Raw genomic sequence first — 23,652 nt, forward strand, 5'->3', positions numbered from 1 at the left:
TGCTATGGAGATATTCCATTAAAAATCAGCTGCTATTGAAGGACTCTCACACACGGCTGGCATCAGAGGGTGTAAATGTCATTTATTGTTAGTTATTTAAAACCACTTGTTTTCTTCCTGCTGTTAAATCAGCTGCGGTTTCACCCCGTCGTCACATCATACACGTCTTTATTTGTAAATGCTGGAAAAGAGGATAAGAAGAAGAAACACTTCCATGGTTTTAAGGTGGGAGAGGTGCAGCTGTTGATAGCAGAAAAATAGAATGCAGGACGAAGCTCTTATTTTGAAAATCAGAAAAGTAAAAAGCGGGTGAAGGAGGCGCGACAGCTTTGATAACGCTAAATACAAAAATACATGAAAAATGTCTTCATCCGTTCCATGCGGTGCACTCAAAACAGAAAACAAAGAGAAAAAATGGGGTTAATAAATTAACACACAAAATTAACGGTGCTTGATCATCCGTGACCTTCCAGCGTTAGACTGTTTGCATTCTAACGCCTCCAGGTGGCGGAGCTTCTGTCTACAGGTCCTAAAACTCTCCAATACATACATCATATACTGCATATACACATCTATGAACAGGTTCCAGTCCCTTTGCGGTGTGTCTCTGGTCGGAGAACGTCTAACTTCTACTGACCTGAGGTGAAATCGTCCACTAGTGCCTGACAGGACAAACAGAAACTAACCCACGCTCTGGTATAAAATGCACCAAGACTTTGCACATTTGTTTCTCGCCCATGTTTGCGTTGTGAGGAAGGGATGAGGTGTAATCTTTTTTTGTTTTTGGAGTCTGTCAGGTAGGAGGGGAGAGTCCACAGAAGGAGGAAGCATCATGCCGTGGGATCACCGCTGCTTGAGCAGAGCTCTGTACATGGCGAAGCCCAGCACGGCGAACACCGTGGCCCCGACGCTCGCCCTCAGCCAGAAGGTGGAGTTCTTCAGGTCGGCCTGAGCCATGTGCCTGTCAGAGGGAGGCAGAGACAGACAGACAGCCGGTGAGAGGACAAGAAAAGAGCCTTGTTTTCTCTGCTGGTGAAACCTCAGCGGAGCCAAATGACTAAACAGAGTCACGTTCGAGTGAAAACTTCCCAAATCAGGACCTCAAATGAGGAATATCAGCGCCCAGTGACACCAGCTTGAAACAGGAACACGTGCTTTCTCTTGACATTTGGTTTAGTTTTAGTTCAGGGGAACGGGTTCAGACGATAGAAGCAGCAAAAGGAAGGAAAAAGCTCAAATTCACAAACTGTAAAGAGACAAAGTGGAGCCCAGGAGGTGTTTCTGGAGAGAAAGCAGCCGAAAAAACAAAACTAATGTCACGATTTATTGCTTGTTTGTTTTAAAAGTTGCTCTAAATGAGTGAAAGTTGATCTAAAGTAGTTAAGGTTGCTCTATATTAGTGAAAGTTGCTCAAAAAGGAGCTAAAGTTGCTCTGCATTAATCACAGTTACTCTTAATGACTTTAAGTTGCTCCATATTAAAGTTGCTCTTAATGAATTATCGATACTGATAACAAAACCAAAAGATTTGCGTAAATTCATCTCATATTAAATCTTAATAATTAATAGTGATAGAGGTAAACATGAAGTTATCCTAAAATGAGAAAAAAAATCCAAATTCAAAGGTGTTTTTGTTGTTTTTTTCATGACACCTCCAGAGCTCAGGTCAACTCCTGCCCTTTAAAAACACCACTGAGCTGACAGGAAACAAACACTGGTGAACTCAGCAGGCAGCAATAAAAGGGGGAAAAGCAATAAGGAGGCAGCAAAGAAGAAAAATAGACTCAAGTTTTCTATACAGATCGATATTAAAGTTTCGATAAGTACAACACTGAAGGACCTATAGAACCTTTTAGCTCCCACAGGATTGAAGAGAAACCAGCCTAACACACCAGAAACTCTAAATAAAACCAGCTCATACAGCATTCTGTCCCGGTATAAAACCCTACCAGCCTTCTCCCTGTGGATCTTTACCTCTCAGGGGGAATCTGCTGCTCAGAGGCCTCCATACAGACGGACCCTCCAGGCTGGAGACGTCTGAAACCTGCTGGCTCAGCCTGAAACCCTCATCCACAACCTCCACCCAAACCCAGCAGCCTTAACCCCACAGTTACAGAGAGAGCCCTGGCTGAGCTAACACTCTCACACACACACTCTCACACACACACTCACACACACACACTCACACACTGTCACACACTCACACACACTTTCACACACTCTCACACACTCCAATACAGCAGGTAAAGCAGGGAGATACTCTCATAGAGGGGCTGCAAATCACTGTTTTTATTCAGAAAATACTATCAAAGCGTTCCAGGTGATGTTCCAGATGTTTCGTTCACTTTACCAACCATGAAAGATTAGAAAAACCTGCTAATATTCACATGGTAGAGGCTAAAACCAGCTAATTTTATGCATTTCTGTCTAAAAAAAAATAATCAAATGCTTAATTTTATGCTATTTTTGTATTAAAAACATTAACCAAATGCTTAATTTTAGGTATTTTTGTATTAAAAATCTAATCTAATGCTCAATTTTATGCCATTTTTTACTTAAAAATTTATCAAATTCTCAATTTTAAGTATTTTTGTGTTAAAAACAATGACCAAATGCTTGATTTGATGCATTATTGTATTAAAAAAAAATATTCAAATGCCTCATTTTATGCAATTTTGTGTTAAAAAAAATAATCAAATGCTTCATTTTATGCATTTTTGTATTGTATGTAAATGACTGTAAAAAATGACTGAAACGCTTCATATGTGACACAATCAACCAGTTTCCCAGACCTGGATTAAGTCTCGTCCTGAACCAAAAGAAAAAAAATCAATGAACATCTCCAAAGAAAACAGTCAGGAACCAAGCTTAATCCAGGTCTAGGAAACAGAGCGTAAATTATTTATCCTATATAATTATTGATATATAATAGTATATATAATATATATTCATGATATATTTGTTTGTACATTGAAATGCTTTAACATGAAAATAAGATCTTCTAGATTGTAAATGATTCTATTGTGAACACAGTGATAGTATTTCTGTTAAATATTCCATTTTTATGTTCACTAAGATAATGGTACTCTAAAACTGTATAATTGGTATTTTGGACACACTGCTGCTCATTCTGTCTCATTTTGCTATTTTTTTTTTTTGACGAGATTTAAACATAAATATTGTCAATTAGCGACGCATTAATTGAAAACCATGTTGAACTTGGTCAGTATCACCCAGCTCTACCCAGCCTGAAAACTCAAGAACAATCACCCTTAAAGCTAAAACAAACGTGAACAAACTTCACTGCACACCTGAACGAACACGCGAGCCGTAAACGAGCCGTAAACGAGCCGTACACACCACCTGGCAGCCGGATCTGGTCGCTGGAATCTGTTTAGTAAAAATTTCCTTCTCATTTAGGTTTGAGTTTCTTTAGAAATGCAGAATCTCTTTATCGTTTCCTGCAGGCAAACAGAAACTAATTCCTCATGTTTTTGACCTCTGTGGCTTGACTTTTTAAATATTATACACTAGAAAACATAACTTAGATTACAATATCAACTGAATAATTAGAGCAGGGGTGTCAAACATGAGGCCCGTGGGCCAAAACCGGCCCTCCAGAGGGTCCAATCCGGCCCGCAGGGCGACTTTGTAAAGTGTAAAAATTCCAGAGAAGACATTAACTGCAGATTGTAAATCTGTCAAACTATAAACTTAAAATAATTTCTAGACCATGACAAGTTGTTTTGATCATAAAGTAAAATATTACATTGTTCATTGTTCGTTTGTGTCTCATTTTTGTAATATTTTGTCGTTTTTGTTGTCTGTTGTCTTTTTTTGTCGTGTTTTTGTCGATTGTTTCTTACGTCATTTTGTTTCCTTTTTGTCTCGCTTATATTTTTTGCCTATTTTTTTGTCATTTTGTGTCTCATTTATGTAAAATTTGGTCTTTTTTTGTCTGATTTTTGATGTCTCATGTTTTTGTCATTTTGTGTTTCCTTTTTGTCTCGCTTGTGTTTTTTGTCTTATTTTGTCATTTTGTGTTTTGCTTTATTCATTGTTTCGTGTAGCGTTTTTGTTGTTTTGTTTTTTGTCTCGCTTGTGATGTCTATTTTTTGGTCGTTTTATTGCTTTTGTCATTTTTTTGTCTCGTTTTTGTCATCGGTCCATTTCTTTGATGTTTTCTAAGTTTTTGTCAGATTTTTGTCATTTTGATCATAAAGTAAAATACTATATCATCCAGTTACAGACATCTGTGACTAAATGTTTTATTCCCTTGTAGACACTCTGTGATCTGGAAGTTGTAATGTGCAAATGATAAACTGAGGCATAATACTGCTGAAATTGAACTTATTTTTCTTCAGAAACTTCAGATTGTTCATGTTTTGTAAAAAGACAATTCCTTTAATGTGAACTAAATCAAAGGAAACATTTGGAGTTGTGGTTATTTATAGGTTATTATTCTGTGATTTTACTGGTCTGGATCACTGGAGATCACATTGTTCTGAAGGTGGAACCTGAACTAGGATGAGTTTGACACCCCTGCATTCGATGCATTTACAGCGCGCTCGACTCCAGCTGTTCAGTCTGGTGTGTCCTCTTCACACATGCTGTTATTAGAATCCCACAGAGTCTTACACTAAACGTAGCTCTTCCTAGAAGCTTTGTTGGAATAAATATTCACTAAAAACACCATCACTGGCCATTCACAGCTCACAAACCTCCCTTCAAACACCAAGCTCCCTTTTCCCCACAGATGGGAAACCTCTCCCGGCCGCCAATAGGTGGCAGTATTTCACCAATTACCCAGGGCATGCCTTTAATTAAAGGTGCATAAAAGAAAAGAGCAGCATGCAGATTAGCAAAGAGTGAGCACGTGCAAGAGGAAGAGGAAGAGGGGCAGCCAGAACCATGTATATGAACACCTACAGAGTGGAAGGAAAAAGAAAACAAAGACAGGAAATACAGGATCGGAGAAAAACAGGATGAAATGACAGTGATTGGTTCAGTGCAATACAATCAACTGAAAACATTTTCAGATTTCACACATCAGTCTGTAAAACACATCATCAAGTCTTCACCCACAGGAGAACAAAAGAGCACGTTCAGTTTGTTATATATAAATTATCCAATTAACAGTGTGCTTTCTGAAACAAAGCGTCTCCTGAGGGTGCAGACTTCAGCTACAAGGATGAAGGAAATGAAAACAAAATGAGACTGAAAACATTACCAGAGATCATCGATCAAGCGATTGAAGAGAAAATTAACACACAATGCATTTTAATCATTCTCAGTGATTGGTAGGAAATCAAACATGCAGACATGCAGAATGAGATTTTCAGTTTGAATGAAACACAAACCAAAGAGGCAGGTTTTCTCTCATTTTGTTTGCTTGTTGGTCACTTTACTGTTTGCATTTCCACTGCAGGACAGGAGGGAGCAAATATTTCTCTAATAAAGTGTTCACACACTTAAAAATCTGCTATTCTTGCGTTTTGTAGCTGTTTTTGATAGTTGGTCGGGACTAATCAGGGTTAAAATTTGATTATAGTGGTGTTTAATAGCTGCTTGGCATAAATAAACACACCTTATAAATACAAATGCACAATATTTTCATGCATATTTGCATTAAAAAAATAATCAAATACTTAATTGTATGCATTTTTGCATTACAAAAAAAATTATCAAATGCTTCAATTTATGCATTTTTGTATAAAAAATAATCAAATGTTTAATTCTATGCATTTTTGTACAACAAAAAATTAATAAAATGCTTAATTTTATGTATTTTTGTATAAAACATTAATCAAATGCTTAATTTTATGCATTCTTGTATTTAAAAAATGACTGAAACGCTTCATACGTGACACTATCAGCCAGTCTCGGCCTGAAGTAAAAGAAAAAAAAAATCAATGAAGATCTCCAAAGAAAACAGCTTTTAGTCTGGATCTAAGCTTAATCCAGGTTTTGGAAACAGAGCGTAAATTATTTATTGTATATTAATTACAATATTTTCCATTTCCAAACCTCCTGATGTAAATCTACAGCATGTTAGCGTTCTGCATCAAAGTCAGTGTTAGGAGTTAACTTTGTGCTGCACAAATAAAAGGTCATGCAACTTTAATTTCCACGCAGACACACCGGTACCTCCCTGGCTAGCAGGCTGTGTGTTAGCCGGCACAGCGTGGTCAGAGAGCGGCTGGGCCGGCTGGAGCTGGAGCAGAAACCAAGACATCTGACATGACCAGTCGGAAGGGAATATAATGTCAGCTCTCCCATAATTTAGTCCTAAATTATGAGAAATGCTCGAGCAAATTTCTGCTTAACGGCTCTTAACAAAGCAACTTTTACAGAAGCACTGAGAGCAAAGGACCTTCACTTTGTATTAGATTATTTGAACAGAAACAGGTGCATCTCGTTTAATTAGAATATGGTGGAAAATGGTGGTTTGTGTCCATCTTATTAATGTGCAGCTGAGCAGGATAGTTCATCGTCTACAGATGCGTCCTACAGGCGACAACTTTGAGGCAACACAGAGCTAACAACAACCAATCATACACCTTTCTACAACAAGAAGTGCTGGCACAAGCTGTCACTGCTCTCGTATTTAATCATCCCTTTTGCCTGCAGTGGATTTGCAGCGTAAACCAGACCGCTACAGGAAAGCAGAGGAGCTGTCACCATCATGAGTGGAAGTGAGCCTGGGTAAAAACAGGAGCCTCTCTGTGGCCAATCCTGGAGCTGCAACCCCAGGATGGGAACCAGAGAGGAGGAGAGAGTCTATGTTAAACACTAGAGCTTATTCTGAGTATGAACCTGTTGAAAACGACCCTGCGGAGTTGGGCCTTAATACTGCGCAGCAGCTCCAACTTGAGGAGGTTCTGACACAGGCAATAGGTGCACCTGTTGCAGGCACACATGCAGCGGAGACGGGCGTGGCTGCGGAAAGACACACAGAAACGCCTGTTTTCACCAATGTACAAAGACAACACGCACCAAAACACACACATACACTCACACACACAAAGCCAGAAGGATAAAAATCTACTCTGTTTAAAACCCTGTAGAGCCCAGAGTAGCCCAGACGGCGCTACGACTGCATATCTATCTTTGATTGTTGGTAGATTTGAAACCAGATAAGATACATCATTTACTATTTTTGCGTATAAAACCTGGTGAGTCAGACTAACACTTCACACATTCACCAGGTCTCAGAGCACTTTGTGTTTGCAGTGATGGGTTTGTAAAAATACACAATAAAGCGCACAGAACAAAAATCTTTATGTACGAGGCCACAGGACATTGTGCAACTTTTCTAAAAATCTGAGGGATACAGCTATGCTATTTCTGTATTTTGAAATATATGTTTTTTGAGGTTTATTGCATTTTTAAGCAATTTATTGTAGTAGTTAAGACACAAGTCAATACATACAAAAACGTGGGATGTAAGGGTTATATTGATGTAAATCAAAAAAAATACTCCAGAAAATTGCACCACAGTCTGTAAAAATGTAAGAATATATCCTAGTGGACTTGCACAACTGTAGGTCTTAAAGGTGTTAAACATATATATAATTCTCTGTAATCATAAACAGGGACTATAGTCCCTGACACAGCAGCCATGGGTTTGATTCCAGCCCACAGCCGTTCGCTGCAGGTCTTTCAACTATTCTTCTCCCCACTTTCCTGTCAATAAAACTGAAAAACGCCAAAAAAATAACTAAATAAATAAATAAAATAAAAATCTACAATAAACTACTTTAATACCTCTGATGTTTAAAGTGAATTAAACACAAATAGGAAGAGGAGGTGACTGAAGCCAGGTTGGTAAATATCTACTAACGATGTTTACCCTCTAATCAGGAGCTACTTCTGAGTCCAAACCTGCACTGTTGCTGTTTACCTCCAACTCTTACCTTAATCCAAAGGAATAAAAGCCTAAAAATCAATAACAGGAGTTCATGATATATACACTACTGTTCAAAAGCCTGGGGTCACCCAGATAATTCCATGTTTTCCATGAAAACTCCCACTTTTATCCATGTGCTAACATAACTGCACAAGGGTTTTCTAATCATCAATGAGCCTTTCAACACCATTAGCTAACACAATGTAGCATTAGAACACAGGAGTGATGGTTGCTGGAAATGTTCCTCTGTACCCCTATGGAGATATTCCATTAAAAATCAGCTGTTTCCAGCTACAATAGTCATTTACCACATTAACAATGTCTACACTGGATTTACCATTCATTTAATGTTATCTTCATTGGAAAAAAAACTGCTTTTCTTTTAAAAATAAGGACATTTCTAAGTGACTCCAAACTTTTGAACAGTAGTGTGAATGAATTTAACTTAAAAAGTAGTTCAGAATGTAAAATCCTCCTTTGTGATTAATTTATTCACAGTTTGAGCCAGATTTCACCCTCAGTCACCAAACCAGGTCACTCTCCGTTGAGAGGACTCTGAAGCTCGCCTCTCCATAAGCACATCCGTGTAAATCAAAGCACTGTTACTCAAACTCATGCCCCAGTGTGCAGCAAGTCCAAGCTGATTTCAGAATTTAGGCAACAGGATTTCTGAGCTGATACAATTAGATTTAGTAGGCGCGTCCCTTAAGTGCTCGTTAATCTGCTCCAAAATCTAATCTGACCAGAGCTTCGGGGAGTTAAGACACCCATCGGTAAAAGGATCGGCAACAGAATATCTTCAGCGGGGAGCTTCATGGTTGCAAACAAACGCACAGCACCAGCTTATAAGGAAGTGTTGAGATGTAGAGCGTGTTTATGATAAGTTCTGTGTGCTCTTCCATGAGTGAAGTGAACATGGATGAGTTGTAATACTCACGGATACATGGCCATGGTGGTGAGTCTGGTGTAAATGTCTTTGCTGGGTGCGTCGGTGGAGTTGCACGTGAACGGGCTGGGGCGGGTGGAGCTTGTGTTTACGGCAGAACTCGTGTGGTGAGAGGCTGTAGTGCTGCCGTACTTCGTGCAGGTCTGACTTGGCAGCGATCACCACACAGGGCGTCTTGCTGTCTATGAAGTATTGCTGAGAAAAACGAGAGATTTCAATCGTTTTAGCGTATTCAACCGAATGAATCGGACCTTCAGTAAGTGTGATGAAATGCTTCTACCATCCTCGGTTTACAAACCTTGTACACTTTTGCGCAGTACTCAAAGGAGCGCGGGTTGTTGACGTCGTACACCAGGCAGACCACATCGCAGGCCAGGTCGGCCTCTGACAGGAAATCAAAGTCCGGTATCACCTCGTGGAGCTTGTAGAGGGTTAGACGAGACGGGGAGCAGAAAGAGAGATCAGTGGAGTGTGCACATGAACGGATTGCCACTGCTGATACTCAGATTATGTAACATTAATCCAAAGGGCAGCGGAGAAGATAATTCCTCCGATTAAACGGTTCTTACCAGCAGGTACTTCTCCTGACCATAAACATAAGTCGTGCTGATGGCATAGAAGGACTTGTGATCTTCTCTAATCTGCCTCTGTCGCTGTGATGGACAATAAAAGAGTCAGTAACACCTAGAAAATCATAGATTTTCCTCATTTTATGTATAATTATGTATTTCTACTTGTGCAGCACTAATGAGGAAAGATGCCATCTAGACAGATTGTTATTATTGAGGCACCAAAGTTTCCTCACGTCCACAAATTATTAGACAAGATTTCCAAAGTCTGTTTGCAGTTTTTACCTGATTTGTTAAATTACAGATAGTATCTACTAAAATCCTAGAAAAAACAATATTAATGCTAACTGTAAAAAGCAGGGCAAAACTATAACAATAAAATTCTCCATATAAGAAATCTGTATTTTAACTGTATTTTTGTAAATAAGAGGTGATAATTAGTTTAAAAAAAAAAAAAAGTAGAAAAAAACAAGAAAAAAGAAAAAAAGGTGTTTTATTTTAATTTTAAAATTCCCCTATTTTTGCTGTCCTTAAATCAGGATTTTTTTTGATATTTTAGACATTTAGATATATTAGCTACTTGTTTATATTTGCATATGTTTGAAATAAAAATTCTGTGCTAAATTACAGATAATATCTACAAAACTCTTAGAAAAACAACACTAATTTACAATTTGACCGTAAAAAAACAGGGTAACACTGGAAAAAAAATCCCCACATGCAAATTATTAGTTAAAGTTGCTCTAAAGGAGTTGAAGTTGCTCTATATTAGCTAAATTTGTTCTATACAGTATTAGCTTAAGTTGATATTATCAAAGTTCCTCTAGATTATTTCAAATTGCTCTACATGAGTTAAAGTTGCTCCATATTAGTTAGAGTTGCTCTATTTTAGCTAAAGTTGCTCTACATTGCTAGTATACATCCCTGCAGGAGCATTGTAACCTGGTGTGGAGCCTAAAACCTAAAACAGGTGATACGGCTGCACAACTCTCCATGTTTTGCAGTTCGACAAAATACAAAAATACGTGTTTAAAGACATTTTAAATGAAACTATGACGTCCACCGACCTGCAGGTTCCTGCCAAGGAAAGCCTGGAGGAAGCCACTCTTGCCGCTGCCCCGTGCTCCCAACACGTTGCATCTGAAAACGCTGCGCTGTGTCTGTTTCTTCTGCAGATCGATGCGCTTGTTACGAGTCACTGGAAGAACAGGAGGTGCACGTTTTTGTAAGCACGAACAACGGAAACACCAAAGAAGGTTCAAATGAAATCACAACGTCTTACCGGTCATAGCAGCCGCTTGGGATTCCTGTTCGTAGATGATGGAGTAACCAAGGTAACCTAAGTACTCCAAGCTACGCTGGACATCTAAATATGTTGTTAACCTTTCAAAAGAAACACACAGAGGTCAGGAGCAGGCAGACAGAGTTTGAGATTTACATGTGTGGAAGTATTTAGGTTGGATGAAACTAAAACAGGTGTGTGTGTTCCACACTCACGTCCACTGGGAGAGGTATCCCTGGTATGTAATCCATCCCTGATCGTTAGTGCACACTGTGTTGTTGACATCTGGACCCCAGGGCATGTAGGGAAACACTTTGAACAAGTCCTTCACCTCATCGGGGGACAGAGCACAGTCTCTGTCCTAAATGACATGCAGAATTTTAAACCTCTTGGGATTTTCGGTGGACATAAACGCATCATCCGTGCAAAATAAAATAGCAGAAGACAATAAAGAAATCAAAATGCTGCCATGTTCATGAGCACTCACTTTGTCATGCTTGTCAAAGACACTCTGGAGGAAGAGGTAAGCGTTGTGGTTGAGCTCTGTGGTGCAGTCTGGTGGGATCTTGATCCTGGAATGTGAACATGGACACAAACATTCATTAAAGGTAAGTCTCTGAAGACCGAGGATGACTGAGATAATCAGAACGGACAGAACCTGACTCACTCAAGTTTATAAAGACAACTAGCGCACATCAGTAAAGGACAGGAAATGACATGAGAACTGTGATAATCATGAGGTCAGAATCTCATCAAGACACTGTAATGACGCTAGACCAAGAACAATAACAGCTACAAAGATGTGAGCACTACTTTTCCCCAGCAGAGATTTTGACTTCTTGTAAGGAAAGCACAGGTGTTACCTGCAATATTTACTGTTTCTACAGCATCACTGTGAATCGGCCTCAAGCATCTCTCATTTCCAAGAGCTCTTTAAGAGAGGGAAGCATGTGGTCTGAGCAACCACAACTAGAAAACCTCCCAATATAAAGTCAGCATCACTTTCTCCCTCAAATTAAATTTAAACAAACTGCTGTTTTTAATATTTTACATCTGTCCTCCTTTGCAGTAAACTACACATGTATTACATTATGGGTTGCCAAAGTCCCAGTAAACCTCCTCTTCTGTTCCCTCTTCTTGTTCTTCTATTCCTACTTCTTCTATTCCTTCTTCTTATTTTTTCCTTCTTCTATTCCTTCTTTTTCTGCTTTTATTCCTTCTTTTATTCCTTCTTCTTCTATTCCTTCTCAAAAACCATCCCAAACCCCTCAATTTTGTCAAAAATTGCTAAAAGAATTGTTCAAAATGACAAAAGCCATCCAAAACTACAGAAAATTGTCACAAAATCTGTCCAAAAAAATGACAAAAAACATCCAAAAATAACACAGAACCTCCCCAAATCGCTCAAAAAATAATCCAAAATGACCCAAAAATCGTTCAATATTGTTCAGTACATACATCCTCCTCACTCCTGTTTCTACTGTATTTTGTTTTTAAAACAAATGAGCTAAATACCACTAATTAACGTTAAAATCCACACTCACATGGGGAAGAGGTATTCCTGCGTGAGCTCCAGGTCGTCGTCGTAACCAAACCTTCTCAGTACAGTCCACGTGGTCTCATGTCGGCCTCGCTGTATGAAGAGGGTGTGCAGGAACAGAAAGCCTGCAAGACCCAGTGATGAGAAACACACTCAGAAATGATAAAGATCATCACAATGTCCTGAAACAATGGCAGGAATGGCTGCAGTATGTCTGACCTTTGAGAGTGAGTCCGTTGTCTTTGACTCCGTCCGTCATGTTCCTTCTAACCACGTTCTTGACGTCCTCCAAGGCCTGAGGCGCCAGCGGTGTGTTGAAACACGTTCTCTACATTCACAATCAGAAACAGAAACATGATCTGATGCTGCAGGTCTAAATTGTTCTGTATCATGTGTAGCGTTTCATTTCGTGTGCTATACTTTGATTAAACGTGCAATATTTCAGTTTCACGTACAACATTATCAGTAAGTAAAGTGCAATATTTCGTTTTACTTTTTATCTAATTTTTCAGGTGCAATATTTAATTCTCAAGCGTGATATTACCTCAGTATAACTGCCAGAAATACTATTCACTTCTAGTCTTATCTTATATATCAGTGATGCACTTTTATCTTATTGCTTTCTACTTTTTAGGCATGGCAATTCTTACGTCATGTCATTTATTTTTTCTGAGCAAAATCTGGCACCGAATTTTCTTCGGAATTAATAAAGTTTTATCTTATTTTGTCTTAGACTGGCTTCCTTTCAAAACTGCCCTGCATTTACCTCTTATGCAATAATACACGGCTTTAAGTTGGAGTGAGCCATTCTAATCCAATATATTTTTTAGGCAAAATCTGAGAATATCTCCGCATATTTTGTGCACATGGCAGCTCTATGAAAAAGCCCAATAGCTGAACGGCCACATGGTGAAAATGAGAGGCATCTTGATAACAGCATAAATATGTACATTTATTTTGTTGGCACTAAATTGCATTAATTCTGTAAATGCCTTTTGTTGAGAGAGAGAGATGCACTTTATTTTCTATTTTTGTGTGTTTTTGGAGTTGAGGTCGGCTTATATTGATGCATTTAATTTATTTGAATATTTGAATTAAAAACTACCTCGTCCTCAGGCACTAAAGGTTGTGTTTCTTTGTTATGCATAAAATGCTACACAAATGTAATTATTTGCAGATAAACTAGTCATAGTTCTGTTAAACCCTTGACCTTTTTAGCTGTGGTTTGATCTGATCCACTGAGTTCACTTTCATTGACAGCAACTGACCACAGGCGTGAAGTTTCAGTTTTGAAAAGTGCAATAGCCTCTCTGTACAATCACAGGAGACTTTATTAAGCACCGTTTATCATTTATTTCAACTGTTTGTGATATTTTCACAAAAAATAAACAAACATTTGAGGAGCTAGTGCCTTTCTATGTTGCTATAGTTTGCCTGAGCTACTAGAATATTAAGTTTTTCCATCACTGCATCTTAAACGTTTTTATTCTCCTGGGTGCACAAACTGCAGATTATCTTAAGATTATATTAAATGTAAAAATATGAATTTATTGGTATCTGCAGTCCCAGTTTTTACTTGAGTTTGAACGTATATAACGCTTGTTTTACCTCATTCGTGAGAAAGAGACATCCTCTTTATCTTTATATTTCTGAAGGGAACAGTGTGTTTGTTTGGAGCTTTCTCACTAATATCTTACTTCTACTTTTAACTGACACTAATCAGGTTGTCAAAGTTAAGTTAATCCAAGCCCTTATGTGGCTGTGAATGTGACGTTACCTGGAAGAAGTTGAGCTCGTTGTCGTTCAGGATGCCGTCGTTGTCCAGGTCGGACACTTTAAATATTCTAGTTAAAGCCTTAATGCAAGAAGGCTTCAGCTGTGAAACAGAAGAAATCATTCAGTTGGTTAAATGTGTCCCTGAGATGCACACAGATCAGCTGTTTTTTATATATATATATATATATATATATATATATATATATATATATATATATATATATATATATATATATATATATATATATATATATATATATATATATATATATATATATACACTGGATTCTCGATTCTATTCTATTCTATCCACAGCTGTTAGTCTGGAGCTCTGCATAAATAAGCTTTCACTGTTGAACTTCATGTTTCGGACAGATGCTGGAAAAATTCTGCTTTCCTCCTGACTGCAATAGGCTTAAAAACTACTGATAACTAGCAACGTGTTTCTGTAATTCCATAAGAAGCACTGCAGTTTTTCCTGCTATGACAAGTTAAAATAACTGCAGTGTTTGCATCTATTGAACAGAAACTCACCTCCTTCTCCTCCGGGCAGTACAGGGGTCCTGTCGGGTGAAGAACAGCCTTCTGGGCGTAGTAGAAGAGCTCAGAGATGTTCTTCAGGTTTTTGGCAGAGCACTGAGGAAAAAGAGGGAAAATAAATGAGTGAATACTTGAAGAAAGCACCTCTTGAGCAGAAATAACAGGAATGTTTTTCTTTATCTGCTTATTATTAGTTCTACTTTAAAACTGCACTTAGACATTTTAATATTCCTTCTTTTATCATAAATACCAGCAATTTTGGCACCGTATTTCTTCCATGTTTATTGCACGTTCTTTTGTACTTTGGTTTCCTGGTCTTTCCTGAATGTAGCATGTGTGTGCTTCTGGATAACTTGAATGGGAATGAATAAATTATCCATCCATCTGTTTAAATGTCGAACTCAATAAAGCACTGACGCAAAGCGGACACATGGTTTTTAAACTTTCTGCTATAATGTTTTTGTTTTCTGACGTTTTTATTCCACTAAATACACTATATAAATGCTCAAAACTCAATTAAAATGAGTAGAATCAATTCTTTAATCAAAATAATTGGTAAAATATTAAAAAATTGTATTTAACGGTAACCCTGGTAACCAAGCGTATATACTCAAGTACAATTCTGACATATTTCATTTGGTTATTTCCACTTTATGCCGCCATATACTTGTACATTTTGCTATAGTACATTTACTTATTTGCAAATAATGTAAAACCTATGATGTACATGTAAACTACAATGCCAACAGTATTTTTAGCACTTTTTATTTCTGCTCTGATGCTTGGTTATTGATCCTATTAAGGTTGCAATGTTTTCATTGATGTTTTATTTTTTCTTATTACTCCACAAAGGAACACAGCGGAGTAATCTCAGCAGCATAGAATGTGTCCATTTAATATAGATGAACCCATAAACAAAATGACCTTGTGCTGAACACAGGTGTGTGTTCTGCATGTGTACATTATGTACAGATACTGAATCATGTGACCTAAATATGTAGCGGGTGGCGGGAATAGATGGGACTCAGAAACACCCCCACAATTTAATCAGTTGTTCCTTGGATCATTTCTGATGGATAAGTCCTGATAAATCAACAACAGCGGTGGATTTCTAGCAGGATCACAATCATGTGATCATCAGCAGGCAGCTGACGTAGTGTTCACTTGTTGTCATGGTTACAGTGACGCTGTGCCGCTATCTGGCAATGATACAGAAATCTTTAACAAATCTGTGGATCCAGACTGTCAAGATCTAATCACTTGGTCGTTGTGTCATTTCTGACCTTCCCTGAAAATTTCATCTGAATCCATTAGTCCGTTTTTGAGTAAAGTTGCTAACTAACAGACAGACAGACAGACAAACCAACACCAATCGTCACATAACTCTGCCATGTTCCTTGGCAGAGCAGTAATCATCATCTGTACTAGTCCAACAGTGAAAGAGACTATTTTTAGACTATTTTTTCACTAATAAATAAGAACAGTATTGATAAACTAAGATGCTGCTGCTTTTATTCGAGATGAAGACTCTAATATTTCTTCCACCATTGTTAAAAATCACACAGAATAGTCGAACTCAACCCTGGTCCCGGTGGAAACAGTAAAACGTTGCTTCACATGTGATTCATTCCAGCTCTCTCCAGCTGTGTGACTGTCCTGAACTGTGTCCTCTGAGTGTGTGCCGTCCCTCACGTCCTCCTCGACTCCCCCTCTTAACCTTGTAACCGATCCGTCCGGGGGAGGCCACTCTGGCCGTCTCATGCCACAGAGGGAAGTTTGAATTAGACAGTAATGCAGACGGAGGCCAATCCCTTCTCACCGTGACAGCCAAGCCTTTCAGCACACTCGCAACTCATCAGTCAGCAGGAGTCGGTGATATAAATCTATAAATGACTCAGTCGGAGTGTAAGTGGAGTCGGGATCTGGATCAGCTGGAGGCCGATTTGTCCCCGACGCTGCCTATCTCAGTCTGACCGTATTTTCAATCAGCCTTTCAGATTTAATTTACAGTTTGATTGATCCAAACTGCTGCCTCAAAGTCAACTTTAAACTGATATGAACTTCAGTGTGTGTGTTCATATTTTACCTCTACGCAGGTCTCAATATCCTGGTATTGATTCATGATTGGCAGGATGGTCTCCATGCTGCTGTGTTCCACCAGGTCCGACTTGTTTCCCACAAGAATCAACGGCACCCTGCAATTAAAGCCATTTATTACGGACAGAAACTGAAACTAATTTCATGATTGCTTCAGCTAAAACTCCCAAACAAAATCTCTGGTTGCAGCTATTCCAAAATCTGTCTCTTTTATATGATTGTAAACTGGATATGTTTAGGTGTTAGAATGCCAGAAACACAAAACAAGTCATTTATTAAATATTATACATTTTACAGATCACCTAACTCTTCAGTTATGCAAGAAGACAGTCTGTATGATTTTATATTTACTGCATACACACCTGCTATCTTTATCCGTTCTGTCATTAATGAGTGGAATCCAGTGGCTTGTCACCTGGGGAGAAAAACATAGCATCAAAGTTGGAGGCTTCACCATAAACACACATTAATCCTCACAAATTAAGATGGACAGCATGCACTGCAGCTATGCATTTGATTAACTGCACTGAGGGCAGACTCACCTTTTCAATCGACTTCTTGTTGTTGACAGAATAAACTATGCAGATAACGTTTGCCTATGAAGAGAGATAGCAAAGTCAGTTTGTGATGCAGATACAAACTAACTACATGGGTTACAAACGGGGGAGGCTATAAATGCCTTTAGGGGGTAAAAACACCCGCTAATGAGTTTAAATCAATCTTTATTGCAGAACAAGCAGATATCCTAGCTTTATTTTTCTGTGTGATTTTGATTCTTGCGGCTACTGGCATTTTATGAAATACCACTATTACGCTCAAAATTTTTCCAAAGAACGTTCAACATGCATCCTTGTATGTCTGGAACACGAAAGGCTCATTCAGCTAAAGACCTAATGTATGGGGAGCTGCTCCATGGCCAAACAAAGCACAAAAAAGCCACAAAGAGGCACAAAAACACTAATAGATGCAAAACAACTAGGAAAAGACACAAAACAACCACAAATAAACACAAAACAGCCACAAAGAGTCACAAAACAACCACAAAAACACGTGTCTGGCACACAAAAGGCTCATTCAGCCAAGACCTAATGTAAGAGGAGCAGCTCCACGGCTAAACTAAAGTCTCTCAGTGACCCTGTAGACCTGTCCTTGGTTCTGCCTGATAGAACCTTCAGGTTGTCACCAAACTGTTCAGGAGGAAACATCTTCAGTGTTGAACATCCTGAAGACGTTTCTTGTTCTGGGTCATGATGGTGAGGTATCTCTGGCATACGTCACTTCTTCTCTCACTGTCCTGGTCTTCAGGTCATCTGCTGTATTTTGCAGCTACTCATCAACATGCATCCACTTTGGGCCTTCAGTCGCTCCAAAATACTGAGTTTTCTGTTCTCAACATGCAGCAGATTAGCCTCCTTATTCCTACTTGCTTTTGTCTGTCAGTGTCAATCATGCTGCAAAGCTGGAAGGATGTTGTGTGATCTGCCTGGATACAAAATATAGCAGCTTGTTGATGGTATTTACAAAATGTTTAGAAAATGCTGGTTAAACACAGGAGCTGCCCAGTAGCTTGGTGGTTGCCTGTTGCTTTGCAGCTAGAAGGTCCCTGGCTTCTCCAGCTTCCTCCCACGGGTTCAAAAACATGCTCAGGTTAATTGTTAACTCTGTGTGAATGTAAGCTTGACTGTAATGGACTGGCGATCTGTCCCCTGCCTTCCCATGACCCTAATGAGGATTAAGCGGTGTATAGATAATGGATTAATGGATGGATGGGATAGTTAAACAGCCACTTGTGACTTACAACAATGCAAGCAATATAATCCATGGAAAATTCCGCGTTTTGTGAGGGGTCATATGGAAACTTATTATTGTTTATGGTTCATCAAGTGGCAAGTTTTCCTTAAAATCTTATAGACATTCACCAGTCAAATGAGTAACTGACTGTCAGTTTGGCCTCATAATGGCCTCCATGATTTTGATGATAAACTCTCAGTGAGTTATTTAGGGGAAATACACACATCTGTGATATTCACATATATGCCAGTAGCCAAGAGAAGTCACATTGAGTTTTTATAGATATGTGGTTAATTTGAACTAATTACCGGTATTTTCCAGAATTAAAGCTTTCCACTAGTTACAAACATTATAATACCAGATGAATGTAAGAATTAAATCAAACCAACCTTGGATATTTCTTGATACAGCTGCTCGTCCGACTGTTCTGCTTCTATAAATGTTGAAAAGGCACATCAGCAGAGCGTTTCACATGTTATCAAGCCTTTCTAACAATTACTACTTGAATTTACTCTAATTAATACAGATTCTGGGTCATTTGAGTATCAGAATGAGCTTTGTTTATCTCATAGCAGTCTGTCATTGCAGTAGACTCACAGATTAGGTGGGTGTTACCTGAGTAGTCCACGATGTGTGTGGGAACCCTCTCTGGGGTGACATCGGCTGGGATGGTGATCTCCTCAGCTCGTAGGGGAACCTGGAGGACAGGAAACAAAGATGCCAAAACTTGATAGCGGGCAAACCTCATGTTCCAAGCATACAACCAGAAAGTGTGTGCAAAAGTAAGCAGCCAAGAGGATGATTTCTACCATAAATCTGGTACCTACCTCGTCAGGAAACTCCTCGCTGACCAGGGACATTATAAGCGACGTCTTCCCCACCTTGGCTGCATGGGCACAAGAATCACATTTTTATCTCAGACGTTAATATTTTTAAACATGTCAGCTCACTGTCATTTTTACTGCGAAGTCTGGGTAATGTGTGAAGCAACATGGAACAGATAAGAGCAGCTGAAGAGGGTTAAGAGAAGCAGCCGAATGCCATGAACCTCAAACGAACACTCACTGGAGAAATACAAGCCTACAATAGAAAAACTAGAGTTGGACTGCTACTCAGGAGAGATTTATAGCATTAATTTTTCAATAAGTGCCCAATCCCTAAAATTTTCCAAGGTTTTCTTCCTCACTTTGGGAAAAGTAAAACTCCACTTACTACATTACAGCAAATAGCGTGCATTCATCCTGCATTTTTAATAATAAACACACACACTACACTTTTGCTTCAGTTTTGCCTCAGGCTCAAACAGAATACTTAAAACAACAACACCCTTTTCCAACGAACTGCAGCACATACATGCGTTAATAATGAAAAAGCTCAAGGAAAACACATGCAAGGTTGTTTAGGACAAAATCAATACCTAACTGCAGCACTCTGATAATTGAATCATTTTAATAAAATCCTTTTGGCACCATTTGTGAGGATAATGATGCTTTTTCTCCACTGTAAGTGCAATCTGGATACTTGATTGGACAGAAATCAGCATTGTGGTGGCATCACTGTGGTGGATTCCAGTTAAAGGAATAATTAATGTTCTAGTTCTCAGTTCCACCTGCCTCTCAGTGTCTTTACAGAACAGCTGAGTAAAACTGAACCCTCCTGAACTTCACTACACACAAGTTGGCACGTAGCGTTCTGGCAGCGTCTCTCTCAGTCAGAGTCGATACCAACTCGCCTAATGTGGCAAAGTAGGACATCATGCAGAGCCACAACTGAAATATAAATAGTACCGACAACACTTGTGCTTTTAAGAGAACAAGCAGACCAGGTGAAATATGGTTTAGTAAGATAAGATCATCATTCCACAGACCTGGGAAAGGTTGAGACCTTTGCTAACTACAGCAGAAACAGTTAATCAATCAATAGGTCTTGCATGAGCATCTCTTTTTAGAACGGAGTAACAGTTCATGGCATTTATCAATCAAAAATACCAAATACTTTCTGCTTCCAGCTTTTCAGCTGCGACATTTTGCAACTTTATTTTAACTTCTGTCATAAAAAACTGAATTTGTTTGTGTTACCAAACTCTGGTCGGACAAAACAAGCAACGTGACGATATTATTTTGGGCTTTAGGAGCTTTTCATGGAAGCTTTTCACTATTTAGATGCCCATTTTGTAAAATAAACACAAACACTAACGTTCCAAAGTTTGGAGTCACCCGGACAATTCCATGTTTTCAATGCAAACTCCCACGTTTATCCATGTGCTAACATAACTGCACAAGGGTTTTCTAATCATCAATGAGCCTTTCAACACCATTAGCTAACACAATGTAGCATTAGAACACAGGAGTGATGGTTGCTGGAAATGTTCCTCTGTACCTCTATGGAGATATTCCATTAAAAATCAGCTGTTTCCAGCTAGAATAGTCATTTACCACATTAACAAGGTCTAGACTGGATTTATCATTCATTTAATGTTGTCTTCATTGAAAAAAAATGCTTTTCTCTCAAAAAAAAGGACATTTCTAAGTGACCCCAAACTTTTGAACGGTAGTGTAGCAATGGACAGATTGACAGCTAACCCAATATTTTTGCAGCTGCTGTAAAAATTCATACTTTTTAAAAGCCACAGCAAAGAAAATGTATTTTGCTATTGGATTTTTCCTCCATTATTCCAATTTATTTGAGGCATTCAATCCAATCAAGTCCAGCACAGCAGTCATGTAATATCCACTCACCGGCCACGTCATTAGGTTCACCTGGTAAATGCTTGTTAGCGTATATATCTAATTAGCCAATCACGTAGCAGCAACATAATGCAATAAGGCATGGAGACGTGGTCAAAACGACCTGCTGAAGTTCAAACTGAGCATCAGAATGTGCAAGAAAGCTGATTTAAGAGACTTTGAATGTGGCATTTTGATTGTTGGTTCCACACAGGCTGGACTATTTGAGAAACTGCTGATCTACTGTGATTTTCAAGCACAACCATCTCCAGGGTTTACAGAGAACAGTCTGAAAAAACAGAAAATATCTAGTGAGCTGCAGTTCTCTGGGTGAAGGTCAGAGGAGAATCAGACTGGTTCAAGATGATAGAAAGACAAGAAAAACTCGATTAACCACTCATTACAACCAAAGTATGTAGAAGACTACAAAAAAACCTCACAAAAACTGGACAACAGAAGATTGGAAAAACATCGCCTGGTGTGATTCGTCTTCATTTCTGCTGCTCTTGAGTCAGAATTTGGCGTAAATGACATGAAACATGGATCCACCCTGCCTTGTGTCAACACTTCAGGCTGCTGCTGGTGTAATGGTGTTTGGGAAAATTTCTTGGCACATCTTCTGCCTTCTTCTGAGTCTACTTCCAGCAGGATAAAGCACCATGTCACAAGGCTTACATCATCTCAAACTGTTTTTTTGAACATGACAATGAGTCCACTGTTCTCCAACGACCTCCACAGTCGCCAGATCTCAACCCAGTAGAACCTTTGGGATGTGGTGGAATGGGAGATTGGCATCATGGATCAAATCTGCAGCAACTGTGTGATGCTTTCATGCCAATGTGGACTAAAATCTCTCAGAAAGCGTCTTGTTGAATTTATTCAACAAAGAACTGAGGCAGTTCTGAAGGTGGTACTATTGAGGTGCTGCTAATAAAGAGGCTGGTGAGTGTATATCCCCTTTATCAGGGTTAGGGTTATCCCTTTACACCTGCAGGAAATGGCATGTTGGGAAAAGAGGTAAGATAGATCATCCAAAAGGAAAGTAATGTGCTTGCCTACAACGTACACTACGTGGCTGCCTTGTGTTCACATTTCCTCTGGTTATAAGTAGTGGTGAGTAGACTTAGTAGTAAATGGAAACACTCGTGAGTTTGCTGTCATGTGATAATTATTTGGTTATTACTGTACAGGAACCAAACTAACCTAATTATAAATAGAAATTAAATATATATCGGTCTTACAAATTAATTTTATAAGTTTTTAGCCTCTTGCTTTTTGTACATATTTTGCTGTTAACTTGTGCATCACTGTCAACTCTGGTTGTATAAATTGTGCTATATAGATAAATTTAATTTAATTTGCTTCGATTAATGACAGGTTTTGGATGCCTTACAGTAAGTGGGTGATCCTCATACCTTGTAGAATAAAATAACCATCCCCTTTTTGAAGTCCACAGCCCCTCAGTGCACATGTAATCCCCCTGACAGCTCTGTATTGTTGGACTCGCTGATAGCATTAGCCATTAGCATGTCAGCTAATACAGCCGCTTAGGGATTAAAATCTACTTACGTTCCCCTACAAGTAGTATCCTCACGTCCTTCCTCATGGCTGAGCTCGCTTCCTTCTAGAGAAAGGACAGCCTTTACTGTTTCATGTAGTCCTCTCGGGTGCCGTCCTCCGCCGGCAGGTTAGCAAACTCCGGGCCTGCCGCTGTCAAACACTGGGCGCCTTTGTAGGACAAAACGGACGGGCACTCCTCGGAGCTCCTTCGGCTTTTCTTCGCGCTTCTCCTCAACTCCCCGGTTTACCGGCTCAGCAGAAAGGCGATTTAAACAGTCGCCCGTGTCACATAGCCCTGTAATTTCACGTTAATCGCGCTCTTTTTTGGACGTTTGCATAGCATTTCGCAGTGGATGTTCCATGAGCATGCCCGACCTCCAGTACCGGGAGACTACAGCGAGCCGCAGAGGACAAACTTCATTTGAGCAGGAAAAACGCGTTGTGCTGCTCTCTGGCTCCACAGAGAGGAAGTGCATCGGTCAGACTGCTCCACAGTCAATACACTGTCTGTGGTATGGCATGGTATGGTATGGTATATTATACTAAATTATATTATAGCATAGTACAGTCTAGTATAGTATACTAGACTCTTCTAGAATATACTATACAAGATAGAATACTATATAATAAAATAAAAAATAATATACTATATTATACAATACTATACTATGCTTATAATACGGTGTAGCATAGTATAGTATAGTATAGTATAGTATAGTATAGTATAGTATAGTATAGTATAGTATAGTATAGTATAGTATAGTATAGTATAGTATAATTACTATGCCTATGTATAGCATAAAATAGCATAGCATAGCGTAGTGTAGCATGGCATAGTAATATTGCATAGCATAGTATAGTACAGCACAGTACAGCACAGTACAGCACAACAGCACTATACTATACTATATACTATG

The 23,652-nt window shown here is 39.0% G+C and overlaps 1 protein-coding gene across 1 annotated transcript; it reads right to left on the reverse strand.

The window, feature by feature from the left end:
- Positions 1–62: 62 nt before the first annotated feature.
- Positions 63–23,135, reverse strand: LOC111568930 (mitochondrial Rho GTPase 1-A). Its single transcript, XM_023270811.3, is given in 21 exon segments — positions 63–961; positions 6,816–6,938; positions 8,846–8,919; positions 8,921–9,049; positions 9,153–9,275; positions 9,424–9,507; positions 10,491–10,621; positions 10,706–10,806; positions 10,921–11,066; positions 11,193–11,277; positions 12,250–12,370; positions 12,465–12,573; positions 14,023–14,121; positions 14,556–14,657; positions 16,648–16,756; positions 17,021–17,073; positions 17,201–17,254; positions 18,839–18,882; positions 19,065–19,146; positions 19,277–19,335; positions 22,745–23,135. Coding segments are annotated over 21 exon segments (1,983 nt in total). The 5' UTR covers positions 22,782–23,135; the 3' UTR covers positions 63–843.
- Positions 23,136–23,652: the final 517 nt, after the last annotated feature.

This window comes from Amphiprion ocellaris, chromosome 19, assembly GCF_022539595.1.
Source record: "Amphiprion ocellaris isolate individual 3 ecotype Okinawa chromosome 19, ASM2253959v1, whole genome shotgun sequence".
In the NCBI taxonomy this organism is placed as follows: domain Eukaryota; kingdom Metazoa; phylum Chordata; class Actinopteri; family Pomacentridae; genus Amphiprion; species Amphiprion ocellaris.